At 40.8% G+C, this 16,326-nt stretch overlaps 1 protein-coding gene across 13 annotated transcripts in view; it reads right to left on the reverse strand.

Annotated features, from left to right (window-relative positions):
- rims2a (regulating synaptic membrane exocytosis 2a) overlaps positions 1-16,326 on the reverse strand; it is a 973,874-nt gene that overhangs the window by 320,695 nt on the left and 636,853 nt on the right. For 9 of the 13 annotated variants that reach the window (XM_043688435.1, XM_043688434.1, XM_043688422.1 and 6 more), the window contains 3 exons: positions 14,793-14,825; positions 10,021-10,068; positions 7,664-7,708 (listed from right to left, as the gene is read on the reverse strand). The exons of 2 other annotated variants lie outside the window; for them this stretch is intronic. In XM_043688435.1, coding sequence (XP_043544370.1) covers positions 7,664-7,708; positions 10,021-10,068; positions 14,793-14,825 — 126 coding nt within the window. The remainder of the gene's footprint in view (positions 1-7,663; positions 7,709-10,020; positions 10,069-14,792; positions 14,826-16,326) is intronic. 2 more of the 13 variants (XM_043688426.1, XM_043688428.1) reach the window with 1 other exon arrangement.

Genomic DNA, 16,326 nt, shown 5'->3' on the forward strand with positions numbered 1-16,326 from the left:
ATCTTCAGTACTTTTGAGGCTCCAGTACATTGATATATATCCATATGCAGTCTACAGCTATCATCTTCACCATTTACCCACCCTAACAATTTTCATGTCATACACAAACCTCTTGATTATACCAGCTATATTTAAGTACAAAAATTTAAAGTACACCACAAGCAGCAAGCACCCCAACATGAGTCATGCAGAATCCTACTGGAAACAGACATCCAGTCATAGAAACACTCCTCAGCCATGGTCCTCTGCTTGCTACTTCTCAGCCATAGTGCCACATTGCCTTGGACCCCATGAGCTCTTATTTTCTTGAACAGGATGGCCTACAGAAACCCTATTAAAAGCCTGCATAATGCCCATGCAAATGCACACCCTCATTAATGCTCCTGGTTACCTCCTTGCAAATTCAATCAAATTTATCAAACGCAATCTTCCTTTCACAGTCTAAGAATATGAGAAGGCTATTTAGGATGGAGATGAGGAGAAATTTATTCACCCAGTGACAGCTATCTGATAAAGGAGCACCACTCTAAAAGCTTTTACTTTCAAATAAACCTGTTGGACTATATCCTGGTGTTGTATGAATTTTAACTTCGTCCACCCCAGTCCAACAATGGCACCTCCACATCATTCACCCAGAAAGTGATGAGCTTGTGGAATTTTCTGCAACATAAATCAGTTGAGGCTAAAACATTGAATCTTTTCAATTAGTTAAATATTAAAAAATAGTCTCAGGGCTAAAGGGATCAAAGGATATGGAGAACAAGTAGGAACAGGGATTAAATTGGATGGTGGTTCAGGCTTGTACTGCTCCGATTTTCTATGTATCGGTGTTAATAAGTCCATGCTGACTATCTTGATTAACCCATGTGCAGATATATTCTGACACTCAGAATTCTTTATATTCTCTTTTCCAACTAAGGTTAGACTGATTGGCCTGTAATTTCTTGGTCTATCCCTCCTTTTTTTAATAATGGGACAACAGCAGTCCTCCAGATGTCTGGCACCTCACCTATGGCCAGAGAAGATTTGAAAGTTACTGCCAGGATCCCTGATATCTCCTCGCTTGTCTACTTCAACAGCTTGAACACATCTCATTGACCTGCCACTTTTACGACTACTAAATCTGATAGTACTTCCTCTCTCTCCCTCTCTTTATTAATTTCTCCTAATATTTCACAGTCTATACATGTGTTGTCCTTTTCTATTGTGAAGACTGAAACAAAACATTCACTGATGACTTTGTCCATGTTTTCTGGGTCAACACACAGATGACCTCTTTGGTTTCTAATGGGACTTGCTTCATCCGTAGTTATTCTCTTGCCTTTCATACATTTAAGATACCTCTTTGGGCTTTTCTTTAATTGACCTACCAATGTTTTCTTATGCACACATCATTGATTTCCTAATTTCCTTCTTAAGGTCCCGTTCTGAACTTTTTACACTCCTTTAGAAACTCTGCCAAACTGACCCCTCAGTATCTGACAGAACTAATCTTTCCCCTCAGATGCATTGCTGCTCTAAGTTTCCTCCAAGGTTCCATGCATGTCAATTGTGGTCACATTTAAGAGGTCCAAGCACCCAAAACAAATTTGTTGAAGTATTAGTGTGAAGTGATGTATTTTAGGAGGTCTAAACAAGGTGAGGGAGTATGCATTGAATGATAGGCTCTGAGGAAGCACAGAGGGTCAGAGGGTGTGCATACCCTTAGATCCATGAAAGCAGGACAGGTGGATAAGCAAGTTAAGGCGGCATATGGGACACTTACTTTTATTTGTCGAGGCATTGAATACAAGGCAGTTATAATGGAGATGAACATAATGTTAGTTAAGCCACAGCTAGACTATTGTATGCAGTTCTGATGGTTACATTATGGGAAGGATATAATGGCACTAAAAGAGGGTGGGTTGGAATCTTTCAGCTATGCAGAGATAAAAAGAGACTAGATACGCTGGGGTTGCTTTCCACAGAAGGTTAAGGTATTGGGGATCCGATTGAGGTGTTCAAAGTATGTTGGCTATCTGGAACTCACTGTCAGAAAGGGTAGTAGAGGTGGGAACCCTCAGGACATTTAACAGGTATTTAGCTGAAATACCATAGCATACAAGTCTACAGATCAAGTATTAAAAAAGGAGACAAGAGTTGAATAGGTGCTTGGTGAGAGGCGAGGGCAAAATTGTCCAAAGGTTCTCTATATGTGTTGTAAAACTCGACATTATACCCCTCATTGCTATAATTGATGCCTCGATCAATATTATGACCCCACCCCTTTTTATTCTTTCTCTATTTCAATTGAATATCCTATAACCAGGAATTTTGAGCAGCCAATACTGCCCATCTTTCAGCCAAATCTCAATCATATTTATAATATCATGCACCCAAGTGCCTATCTGTGCCCTCAGCTTGTTTATCTTATTTCTCAGACTCCTTGAATTAAATTATATTCAATTTAGTCTTGTTAAACTCACTTCTTTCTTATCTAGTGAATACTTCCTCTGCATTCTAGGTTTATTCGCATTTTAACTTCTAATTCCATTTCAGCTTCTCTCCCCTACTGGTCTGGATCTCATTCCCCTGCCAATCTAATTGAAATCTGCCCCAACAGCATGAGCAAACCTCCTCAAAAGAACCAATGAAGTATGGAACTGGAAAGGCACAGCAAGTCAGACAGCATCAGAGGAGTACAAAAGGTGGGCATTCTGGGTCAGGACCCTTCATCAGGATGTCGATCCTTCTCCTGATCCTATTCAGATGTAACCTTGTACAGGTCGTAACCTCCCCCAGAAATAATCCAAATGCTTCAGGATGTTTAAATGCTTTCTCCAGTAGCATCTCTCCAGTCACACATTTCTTTGCTTTATTCTTCTATGTCTATATTCAGTACAATGGGGCACTGAGAAGAATCCAGATATTATCACATTTCAAGTCCTTTGTTTTGATATCCTATTTAACACACTAAAGTCCTCATTTATTTTTCATCCTATATCATTGACATGGGCATGGCCTCTGGCTGTTCACTCTCCCACTTCAGAATTCAAAACAGCTGTTTCATGACAGCCTAAATCGTGGCACCCAAGAGGAAACATATCATCCAATAAATCATGTCTACACCTGCAGAAGTGCCTGTCAACTATCCTAATCAATGAATTGCCTACTATTGCCTTTCCACACTTCTTCCTCCCTCCTGAACACCTGAAATATCCCCAGTGCCATGGTCTTCTACATAGGGACTGTCTTGCTGGGTGCAACACTGCGCAAGCGAGATGCACTTACTGTGTGGAAGGGGACAGGGCTTGTCTGCCTCACTACCTGCCTGTCTCCTGGTAGGCTGCCTGCGATTCCTTAAGCCACAGGCTGACCACATCCTGAAATATATTATTGATGAACTGCTCAGCCTCATGAATGCCTGGAAAGACCCCAGCTGCCACATAGCTCGAGTTGCTCCAGCTGGAGGTATCTCCCGCAGCTGGTCACTGCCACTGTCAGGAGAGTCTAGAATTTCCAACATCGTGCAGGACATACACATCATGGATTAGAAATACCCAGATATACCTTAACTCCTCTCAGTAATGCTGACTGCCTATCACAGAGTCCTCAATACACCCGCTCCTCGCAGAAATGCTGACTGCTCCTCTTCAAATGAATCAGCTTACGCTGTAACATAACTAAGTCACCCAAGGTCAGATTGATGCAGTGGAAGCTGACTGAAGTCATACTGGTGAAGATTGTTACAATGCAAGTGCAGTTTGTTGCCAAGCACTCTCCAACATCATGATAGCGATATCATTGCTGAAAGTAGCTTGCACATTCGCACAACAACTTGTCCTTCAACACTGATTTCTTTTACTGCTAGGGTATTTTCACAGGGGAAGTCAGTGGCATCATGGATTGCAATGCTGCTTTCCTTTCTTAAGATTGCAGTATTTTACCTACCCCAAGCCTCTGGTCTGTCAGCCAGCCAGCCAGACTGTTGTTGCCCATGTCTAGGTAGTTGACCTCAAAGTCTGGCTTTACCAAGCCAGAGGTGTGAATGGTCATCCTGCAAGGCTGTCAGTTGTCTGTCTCAATGAACGTCAGCAGATTTCTGTCAGTCATGCGTGCTGTATAGTACTGTATAACAGTGCTAAGACAGTGATAAATTGAATCAAAAATGAGAATTTAAATTAAAATTTGGCTCAGTAACACAAAGCAAAGGTTGATGAAATGTGTGTAGAGGCTTTTGTGTAGGGGATGCTGCTTCAAGTGGACTTTAGTCTGGGGAAATTGTTATTTTTTGCAGATGATACAAGAATTGGCTGTGTTGTTGAGAAGCTGTAGAATGCAGGAAGGTTTCAATAGACTAGACAGGTGGATGAAGCAGCTGCAAATGCAATTCAATCTGAAGAAATAAGAGCTAAAAGACTAACCTGGCTAGAGAGTACATAAGTGGTAGAGTACTGTCAAGCTTACAGAAGTTTAGACCATGGGATACATGCCCACAAATCCCTGAGAATGACTGGATAAGCAGATAAAGTGGTCAAGAAACCAAAATGGAAACTTAGCTTTCTTAGACAAAGCACAGAATGTAAGAGTTGTGAGGTTCTACTGGAACTGTACAGGTCAGTAGTTAGGTCACAGCTGAAGACGTTCATGCTGTTCTGGTAATCGCATCATAGGAAAGATGAGACTGGACCTGAGAATAGTTCACAAGAGTGTAATGAAGATATTGCTTGGACTGAAGAATTTTAGCTATTATGAAAGAATGGATAGGCGAAAGTTGCTTCCTTTGGAAAAGATGAGGCCAAGAAAAGTCTTATTTGAAGTGCATAGGATAGAGTGGTGGAGATGTAGTATAAAGGGAGACTCAAATCCTTTTAGTTGTGGGATCCAAAACCAGGATAGGTAGTTTTAAAAACATAGACCCTCAAAACATTCTGAAATGTATTTGGCTATACATGTGGAGTACAAAAAGGCCGAGGGGACCAGAACGATGGATTATGCTAGATGGCTTAGAATATGGAATCTATACTGCATGGTACGAGGCCATTTGGCCCATCAAGTCCACAATGAGCATCCACACAGCATTCCCCTCACCACCCCCCCCCCCCCCCGCCCCCATAACCCTGCTAAACAACCTAGCCTGCACTTCTCTGGATACTATAGGGTAATTTCCCACAGCCAATGCACCTAATCTGCACATCTTTGGACTGTGGGAAGAAACTGGAGCACCTGGAGGAAACCCACAGACATGGGGAGAACATGCAAACTCCACATAGGCAGTTGCCGGAGGGGGGAATTGAACTCAGGTCCCTGGCACTGTGAACCACCATGCTGCCACTTGTTGACCAGCAACAATTGGCTGAATGGAGTCCTTCCATGATTCCATTATCATTTCCACAATGCAATCTAATGGACCCAAGAGGGTGATAATTTATCCCTACACTTTACAGAGATCGTTAATCTCGACATTTGGTGAAAACGTGAAAAATGTGAAAAATACTGAGACACTTACATATAACTTTAGCAGGGTCACTTACATAACCCACTAAAACTTTGCTTGCAAGACTTAATGGAGAGGAAGTTCAGAAAACTGGTGGGTGATACATTACCATCTGTTATGTAATATCACCAATACTGAATTTAACCCCTTCAACACTTCACCAGAAGTGTAAAAGAATGCTATAAGTATACTGAACATGACACCCACTTGAGTACAAATAAGCTATCATGAAACAGGAAGACACATAGTTTTATTACTGAGCAGATTTAGGATTGCAAAGCTACCTACTCCTGTAGTAATCAGGTTATTTTAGTACCCAAGTCTCAGGAAAATACCATTGGACCACTCCTACAAATGATAGCCTGCAAAAAATGAGACTTCCTGAGCTACCTGTCAGTATCATGGCACACGTGTGGAATGAGTTTCAGGAAAGGTCCTGCAAAAGGGAAAGAGATGCTAGGTAGGTTTGGCTGAGAAGGCCCGGAAGTTCTTTGTGAGCTCAAAAGAGCACTCTTTGCTCCTTAAAAAAATATACTTACTTCTCGGGGTTTCTTCTATCCTTCTATTGGTTTGGTTTAGCCTGGTGGCAAAGAAGTGATGCTTTCACTATTCAAGGTGGACTACAGGTAACATCTTGGTAAACTGCTTCTGTACCCTCTCCAAAGCCTCCACTTCCTTCTTGTAGAATGGCGACCAGTTTGTGGGCGGCACGGTGGCACAGTGGTTAGCACTGCTGCCTCGCAGCGCCAGAGACCCGGGTTCAATTCCCGCCTCAGGCGACTGACTGTGTGGAGTTTGCACGTTCTCCCCGTGTCTGCGTGGGTTTCCTCCGGGTGCTCCGGTTTCCTCCCACAGTCCAAAGATGTGCAAGTCAGGTGAATTGGCCATGCTAAATTGCCCGTAGTGTTAGGTAAAGGGGTAAATGTAGGGGTATGGGTGGGTTACGCTTCGGCGGGTCGGTGTGGACTTGTTGGGCCGAAGGGCCTGTTTCCACACTGTAAGTAATCTAATCAGTACTGTACACTATAGTCCACAGATGACATAACTGAAGTTCTATACAGTTGCAACATGACTTGACAATTTTTATACGCTATGCTGTGATCGATGAAGGCAAGCATGCCATATGCCTTCTTGGCTACCTTATCCACTTATGTTGCCACTTTCAGGGAAGAGTGGACATGTGCACCTAAATCTCTCTGTATGTCGATGCCACTAAGGACTCTGCTAGTTACTGTGTACTTTCCTCCTGCATTAGATCTTTCAAAATGGATCACCTCACATTTGTTGTGGTTATCTCCAACCGCCATTTCTCTACCCAAATCTCCTGCCTATCTATACTCTGCAATCTTCCTCACTATCTGCAACAACCCCATCAGTAAACCATCCGCACATTGACTAATCAGGCTACCTAGATTCTCCTCTAATCCTTTTATTAGAAATAACAGAGGTCTCAGCACTAATCCCTGAGGAACATCACTGGTTACAGACCTCTAATCAGAAGAACACCCTTCCAATGCTACTGTCAATCTTCTTGACTAAGCCAGTTCTGTATCCAACTTATCAGCTCACTGTGGATCCCATGTGACTTCTCTGTTTATATCGGCCTGCCATGAGGAACCTTTTCAATTGCCTTGATAAAGTCCTGTACAATATTTACCACCCTGCCCTCATCAATTGTGTGACCTGATCTGCACACTTCAATAGGAGTCTTTCCTGCTCTTGAATTGCTTAAAAAGGGTAGGTTTTGCGAGCATAAAGGAAAGTAAGCAAGATGAATGGTGATAACTAACAGCTGATATTTTAATTTCCCCATCTGACTGTTTTCCAACTGAATGAGACAGTTAAAATTGGAGACTGCATGTTTACTTTTGAAATTTCTATCAGAATTTTTACTGTCCTAAAATTAGGTTATTTATTTTCTTTTGACATGACAATCTATTTTTCCAAAGAATTCAAGGTTGTCAAGGTGCAAGATAACTTTCTCAATTATTTAAAAGCAAACATGTTAAAACTGACCATGGAAGCAAACACATCGAATGACAATAAGATATGGAAGAGATGAGAAAAAGGAAGCAAAACCTTTCACAGTTTGCAAATACATCCATGTGTATACTGTATAAGGCCACAAAACTATTTACTTGCCCAAAAGATCACATTTAATGACCCTAAAATAATCAAAGAACTTGCCTTTCCTCCCGTTATCAGGTGTAAAATGAGTTTTCTGCACAGCATCTTATAACATTAAAAAATACAAACATTGCAATTAATAGACATTGACAACATATTAGCATAAAGGTGCTTGCAGCTGTGCAACATCCAGACTGTTCAATGCACAGCAACACAGATGAAAATAGCTGAAAGAACTGCGGATGCTGGAACTCTGAAACAAAAATAGAATTTGCTTGACAAATCCAACAGGTCTGGCAGCACCTGTGGACAGAATTCAGAGTTAATGTCTTTACAAGAAGCAGGGTGTAAAAATGTATAGTCAAGTTAACTGTGGGAGTCAATTGGCTCGTAGTGGACATCGGTGGCCAGTCTATCCCCAGAAATAGAAAGGAAGGGAAGGGAGGAGTCAACGATGGACCAGGTGAAGGTGAGAGCAGGATGGAAATTGGAAGTGATAAACTTTTCCAATTCCAGAAGAAAGAGGGAAGCAGAACCAATGATATCAAAATACCTGAGAAAGAATTATGAATGGGGGCCAGAACAGGACTGGAACAAGGAATGCTCCGTGTACCCCAAAAACAAACAGGCATAACTCGAGCCCATGTGGGTATCCTTGACTACCCTTTGACCTGAAGAAAGTGAGAGAAGTTAAAACAGAAGTTGTTCACAGTGAGGAAGAGCTCGGCCTGGTGGAGGAGGGTGGTGATGGATGGGGACATTTCAGGTCTTTTTTCCAAGAACACTATCCCTTGGCCAAAGTCTCTGTTTCAGTCTGGCTGCAGCATTTCATAGTAGCTTGGCACAAGTTGGAAGAATGTCACCTCATTTTCTATTTAGGAACTTTATAGTTTTGTCCTAATATATGTTCCCTAACCCAATATCGAGTTCAACAATTTTAGGGTTTAAGCATCCTCCCCATGCTTTCCCTGAGCTCCACACATCAGATCTTGTGATCACATGCTCTGCTCTATTACATATAACCCATTGTCAGCCACTAACAGTCCCCATTAGCAGCTATTCATTCTACAAGGCTGACCATTATCCACTTCTTTATCTGTCCAACTGTTTTTCTTTCTCTTTGGGCTCTTTCTTCACCTATCATTTAGCCTTTAACCCCTTCCCTCACCTTATCTTTGCATAAAAATCAAGTGTTTCCAAGATAGTTGGGCTCTATCCCCACCTATTGTTTATTCTCTTCCTTTCCCATTTTCTGTATAAAAATCTAGCTACCATCAATTCTGAAGAAGGGTCACTGGACCTGAAATGTTAACTCTAATTTCTCTCTACAGATGCTACCAAACCTGTTGAGTTTTTCCAGCAATTTCTGTTTTTGATTAAGATGAAAATAGCATTGAATATGGCAACTGCACAATAATACAACACTAGGAACAAAAAACACATACAAATAATTGCATAGGCCATATCAGTTATTGATTTAAATCAGGAAGGAGCACTTTTTGACACAATAAACATTGTTGAAGGAGAGAAATGACAATTCAGATCAATCATATTTGACACAAATGGAATAAGCATGGTTTTTGTAAGCTTTTACAGAATTTTATTAGTTGGTTAAGCATATCATGTTTTAAATCAGATCATTTTCTAATGAAGTTCTAATCCATATATTTCAGTAATCGATTGTGTCCATTATTGACATAATGGGCTCTCTATAAAGTCCACTATTGCCAGAGTGCTACATTTGTGTGATTCTCTTATCAGATTGTCCTAATATATGTTCCCCAACTGGTCAACTGGTACAAAATAGGCTCAGGAAATACTGGACACTCTCTCTCCCCAAACAAATCTTAATACTATTAGCTTAATTATCAGTTTACCAATTTTGGTTATGTATTATCCCCCAGCATATAATTCAATCATTTTAATTTTGATGTGGGCTGTTGAACACTGACAAAATAATCATTTTCAAGAAGAATTCTTAATTCTTACTTCTGAATGGATGGATTCTGTCGGTAATGTTTTTGCTGAAGCAGTACTTGAGTATGAAATTGCTTTAGAAAGATACAGGTTCTTTGTAAGAAATAGTTAGTTTCAAAAGTCTAATATGTACAGAGAATACCATTACATGATATATGTACTTCATTGCATGATGTTCAGGTATGGATTTGCTCTGATGGAAGGCGATTAAAGTACTATCTCTAGGATGCTTGTACAATAGGCATAAGTGTTTTGTTTTCACCACAGACTGAGTGAAAAATAATTGTGGCAAAACACACTGGACAATCGTCAATAACTGATACAAAATATGGAACATGTGTGTTCTTTAACTAAAAGGAAATAAATAAACCATAAGCCAAGACACAGCATTACAACACACCACAGCACACAAATTCTATATTGTCACAGTCAAGACAGACCTTCCTCCACCTCTGACCACTGTTCCAGAGTATTTTCATGATCTTCTTCTGCATTATATCAACAAAATTAACATTTAGATTATAAAACTCCTCTCAGACAGGTTCATATTTTACCTGACCGGTGGAAATAAACCTGAAGAATTAAAACTGATTCCATAGCTCCAGATTCAAAATGAAAATGTAAGCATGAGGGCATAAAATATCAGAATTGTTGTATATTCCAGCAAGCATTTCCAAGTTGATTCACATTGGTTTGCGAATGTACATTAACTGATTTGAACTATTTGAGAATAAAGCCCACTTCTGAATACAATGGGGAAATTATGGCTTTTAATGTTTTCTTGTCATGGATCATAATGATTGTGATCTGCCATAACTGGCACAAAAGCCAGTGGAATTACAAACTAATTGGTCTATTTCACTGGGATGGAAATGGGGAGTGGGGAGGATACTGCTGAACTTAGTGGAAATATACCATAGAAAATTTCAGTACTCAAGTTAATGCTACTAAGTCTCCAATAAGAATATTCAAACATATCTATTTACCAAGGAATAATCAATTAATCAGAAGACAGCACCACAATGCAATTTAAATTCTAAAGGGCATGTTCGATTACTAGAACTTCCATCTTTCACCAGTGTAGATCAAGTAATATTTAATTAGTTGGCCATTATCCCTACCAATTTTTCTTTCCATTGAAGCCAACTTAATTCAGCAGAGGTGTATGAGGGTTGGTGGATTTGACAACCAAAGTTTATCAGTTATGTCCACTGATACGAAGTTCATATCTGTTTTACTTTGAGAGAATCCAAGTACTGCTGCGATTGATTTTATTTGCAACCCCTCTGCAATTTATAGATCAGTCATAACTAATTTGCCAAACATATACAGCATGCACTGATTCATAACCTTATTATCCTATTCAGAATTCCACCATACTCCTGATCTGGGACTTGTGGATGGCTAATAGTCTTTAGAGAGACTGTGTTTCATGGCAGAATTCCCAGCTCGAAAGGAATTAATATTGGAATTTCCATTACCATAAACTGCAAGCATTTCCACTTTAGTCATTCGGACTAACAGCAAGTCCAAAACATGAGACAAGTTCTCTTGGCGCTATCCAAATCAATGATTCAGTACAGACAACGTATACTAAAGGTTGGATACTAAGGTAAAAGACACAGAGGAAAAACTGGAGTTGGGATTCTGAATTTTAACATTCTGATATCTTTCCCTGATGCTAACCTGCTCATTTTCAAATACAACCTCACCGAATCCTGATAGAGCACATTAATATTGATGAACATTGACTTAATTCTTTACTGTGAAATAAATGAGTTACGAAGCACCAACTGACACTGCCTTAATGTAATTTGAAGAACAGTACATCATACTATGCAAGCAAGACATAGCAGTTGTACAAAGGGTTATGATATTTATAGTTAGTGATCTCCTTTACTTTGGCAAAACCAGGAGGGGAAACACTTCACCAACTGCAGTCATATTTATACAGCTTCACCCATTCTATCATAAGATCAAAAGTGGGGATGATTCAGTTCCATTCTAATTCCTTCATACATACAGTAAGGTCGAGACAATTTTCATCTTGAGCTGGTGAATGGCAAGTCACATTAAGGTCACACAATGCCAAGCAATGATCACTTCCAATAAGACATCTAACTACCACCTTTTAACAGTTCTCATTACCATCATCACCAAGAAATGAGAAACTTTACTGGACCAGTCATGTTAATATAAAGGCTGTTAGAGCAGGTCACAGCTGCATTCTGCAGTGAAATACTGTCTCTCCAAAGACTATTAGCAATCCACAAGGTCCATATCAGGACTATGATGGAATACTCCTAACTTGCCTGGCAGAGCGCAGTTTCAACAACAATCAAGAGTTTCTACACAGCCAGGACAAAGCAACCTACTTGATTGGTACCTCCACCACTACCTTCAACATTCACTCCCTCCATCACTAATGCACAGTATGCATCATCTACAAGATGCACAGCAGTAACTCAGCAAATCTCCCTTCGATAACACTTTCTCAACTCACAAACTCAGCCTCCTAGACAAAAAAACATAACAAAAATGTAGGGAAGTTACCACTTGAAAGTTTTCTTCCAAGTCACATGTCACATGACATGAACATATGTTGCTACTATTTCACTGTCACCTCGTCAAAACCCCAGAACTTCATCCCCAGTAGTGCTCCAGGTACACCTTGACCACATTGTCCTGCAGCAGTCACCTTCTTCAGGGTCAAGAAGAGAGAGTTGTGTTTTAGCAGGCAAGTATGAAACATCAACAAGGACACAAAATCTTGCAATTGGGTGGTTGCTCCCAATGGGCGTACAGAACTTCTTGATTGAAGAACCTCAGTTTTCTTTCCTGCCTTTCCTAAGAAATCATTCCTGAAAAGAAACCTTTGAATGCTGGTCTGCCTGCCATTGTCCAATGGTTACAGTCAGTGGAGGTGGATACAGCTCCTCAACTGATTATAGCCTCAAAACACCAAGGGTATTTGGTAAGGAGGTGAGCGGGACCCCTGACATTTGACCTGTAACCTCACATAACACTACTCTCCCCACCCACCAGAAACTGGTAAGGTCCTAGGGAGTGCGCTGAACAAAGAGACCTTGGAGTGCAGGTTCATAGTTCCTTGAAAGTGGAGTTGCACGGACATGAAAAAGGCATTTCAAATGCTTTCCTTTAATGCTCAGAGCACTAAGTATAGGCATTAGGAGGTCATGTTGCAGCTGTACAGGACATTGGTTAGGCCACTTTTGAAATATTGTGAGCAATTCTGGTCTCCTTCCTATCAGAAGGACGGTGTCAAACTTCAAAGGGTTCAGAGAAGATTTGCAAGGATGATGCCAGGCTTAGAGGATTTGAGCTACAGGGAGAGGCTGAATAGGTTTTGACTGTTTTCCCTGGAATATCGGAGGCTGAGGGGTGACGTTATAGAGGTTTATAAAATCACGAGGGATATAGATAGGGTAAATAGAAAAGGCCTTTTCCCTGGGGTGGGAGAGTCCAGAACTAGAAGGCATAGGTTTAGGGTGAGAGGGGAAAAGTTTAAAAGGGACCTAAGGGACAACTTTTTCATGCAAAGGGTGGTGCATGCATGGAATGAGCTTCCAGACGAAGTGGTGGAGGCATCTGGATTTGTATATGAATAGGAAAGGTTTAGAGGGATATGGGCCAAGTGCTGACAAATGGGACTAGATTAGGTTAGGATATCTGGTCAGCATGGACGAGTTGTACCGAAGGGTCTATTCCTGTGCTGTTCATCTCTATGACTCTATGGTAAGGGACCATAAATTCCAGCTTCTGAGACAGAGATTTGATCACCAAACTGGGTACAGGAAATGTACCAAAAAGGTAGAACTGAAGCTATCGTGAGATCAAGCTTCAGGTCTGAGTTATAAAGGCGAGGCAGGCACAGGGAGCTTGCCAATGAAGAACTTGAAATGCTAAACAGTAATAAATATTGACTGGCGACTTTAAGAGACAAATCTAATTTCAAGCTTAATCTGATGAGAATAACTTGGCTTGCCATTGACTGAATTATTACATTACAATTCATTGACATACATACATTTATATACCACATTATCTAGACTATAATCATAATTTACTGATGGCAGCTTAACTTACAATTTGTATGAACCCCTGAGAATTCTTAGAGATCTTCAAATTATTCATTCTACATTTCAAATATTAAATATTTGAAAAAAATACATTTTATGCATATGTGTGTGTTTCTTGGAGTGCACGTTCGTAGCTCTTTGTAAGTAGAGTCGCAGGTAGATAGGATAGTGAAGGCGTTTGGTATGCTTTTCTTTATTGGTCAGAGTATTGAGTACAGGAATTGGGAGGTCATGTTGTGGCTGCACAAGACATTGGTTAGGGCGCTGTTGGAATATTGCATGCAATTCTGGTCTTCCCATCAGAAAGATGTTGTGAAACTTGAAAGGGTTCAGAAAAGATTTACAAGGATGTTGCCAGGGTTGGAGGGTTTGAGCTATAGGGAGAAGTTGAACAGGTTAAGGCTGTTTTCCCTGGAGTGTCGGAGGCTGAGGGGTGACCTTACAGAGGTCTATAAAATCATGAGAGGCATGGATTGGATAAATAGACAAAGTTTTTTCCCTGGGGTGAGGAGTCCAGAACTCGAGGGTGAGAAGGGAAAGTGTATGGAATGAGCTGCTAGAGGAAGTGGTGGAGGCTGGTACAATTAGAACATTTAATAGGCATCTGAATGGGTATGTGAATAGGAAGGGTTTGGAGGGATATGGGTCAGGTGCTGGCAGGTGGGATTAGATTGAGTTGGAATATCTGGTTGGCATGGACGAGTTGGACCGCAGGGCCTGTTTCCATGCCATACATCTCTATGACTCTGTATACACAGACATATCTGAGTGGAGCCTTTGCTCTGAAAGACTTATGGTCTCTGCCTCACACTCCTTTTCCAAAATAAATATACTGCAATTGATACTACATGGTTTCCTGCCCATTCGCATACAATGAATTCATTGTGAAAAGTTTCAAGTTCTTCTTTTAAAACATTGGATCTGTACAATTATTATCTGTTATCACATTTGCAAGCTCTGCTCTATTGAGTTGAGAAAGTAAAATTAAAATTGCATTACACGTAATTCTGGACAACTGAAACCACAGAAAATCTATTGCAGTTATGTTTATTTCTGCAGATGAAGCCCCCAAAGGCTTGTCTACATAAATAACTTAATTTCTGTTTACAAACCTTCATAAAGCTCAATTCCTTCTTCTCCATTGTCTGGGAAGAAAGAAACAGGAGAAAATGGAATAAATAAAAGAAAAAAAACAGAAAGGAAAAAGGAACATCAACAAATAATCTTTCACAGATCAATATTAGGGTAAAAATGATCTGCTTCCATCCTTAGAAGATACAAAATTTTCTCCCCAAGTTAATACTTCAGTGTAAAGCAACTTCTTTCTTACAGTTAGCTTAGCTCCATTTTAATGTAGTAGGTAGAATTTTAATGCAGTAGGTAGGTTTGAAGGTCCTGATGAAAGCTCCTGACCTGAAACATTGACTTTCCTGCTCCTCTGATGCTGCCTGGTCTGCTGTGCTCTTCTAGCTTTACATTGTATCGACTCTGACTTGCAGCATCTGTAGTGCTTACTATCTCTAGGTTTGGAGGTCTCACTGATTGGAGGTAGGGACATTTAATCAGATGTAAGGTTAGCTTATGGAAACACCATCATCTTCCCACCTCTGCTCTGGCAAAGTTAGGGGTGAAAAGGTTCATGGATAGCCTTCCTGAGCCACTTCCATCTGAGACCTATATGGGGACAATGATTACTCATATTGTGGCTGCTTGTATTCTGCTGTCTGTGTATGAGAAAGTCATTGTAAGGGGACAACTCAAAAAACAGAAACCTATTAGACTGGTCTGCTATTTGTCTTTCATTCAAATAAACTCTGAGCTTGATCAAAGGTCCCACACTGAGAAGATGGGATGAGGAGTACAATGAGAATGATGACCATCCCCCAACCCTTGTTGCTGACCGATTCCCCAACCACCCCCACTTGGCACAACCTGCATCCGTTGACTCACTCCCAATCCACCTATGCTCGCCTGTCGCCTGGGACCTATCGACTATGTTAGGCCTTGGGTGGGCGCATCACTGGCAGTTACCTCCCCCTCTGTGCACTGCCTATAGTGCACAGGTGCCCATGTCTGAGTGGACAGAATTGGTTGGAGCTTTTGGGAGCCGGGCAAGACCTGTTGCTGTTTACCTAAGTGCCTAATGGGCATGACATTAGACAGAACTTCCCGGAAAAGTGGCAACCTGGGACACTTGCTGGAGCTCCAGTTGGTCTTTGAGATCCCTACTCCCTGAATTAATAAGCACACAAAATGAAGCTGGTAAGAAAATCAAAGAATAAAATTATTGAACTGTGGTTGCATGCATCCATCCTGGGAAGTCTGCTTCTTCTAGAACCCCATAATTCTATTACAAAGCATGTATGCAATATTGCAAGGAAATACAGATAACTTGAATGACTTATGGGGCTTTTAAGATAATCCGAATAGTTAATGAATAACTAGAATTAATTAGTTGCAAGCTACCAACACTCGTTCTATTATAAAATATGTTATACTTTAAGAAGTGAAGTAAAGACAAGCCAGGGAACTATAGACCAGTGAGCCTGACCTCGGTGGTGGGCAAGTTGTTGGAGGGAATCCTGAGGGACAGGATGTACATGTATTTGGAAAGGCAAGGACTGATTCGGGATAGTCAAAATGGCT

Source organism: Chiloscyllium plagiosum, chromosome 4 (assembly GCF_004010195.1).
Source record: "Chiloscyllium plagiosum isolate BGI_BamShark_2017 chromosome 4, ASM401019v2, whole genome shotgun sequence".
Classification (NCBI taxonomy): Eukaryota; Metazoa; Chordata; class Chondrichthyes; order Orectolobiformes; family Hemiscylliidae; genus Chiloscyllium; species Chiloscyllium plagiosum.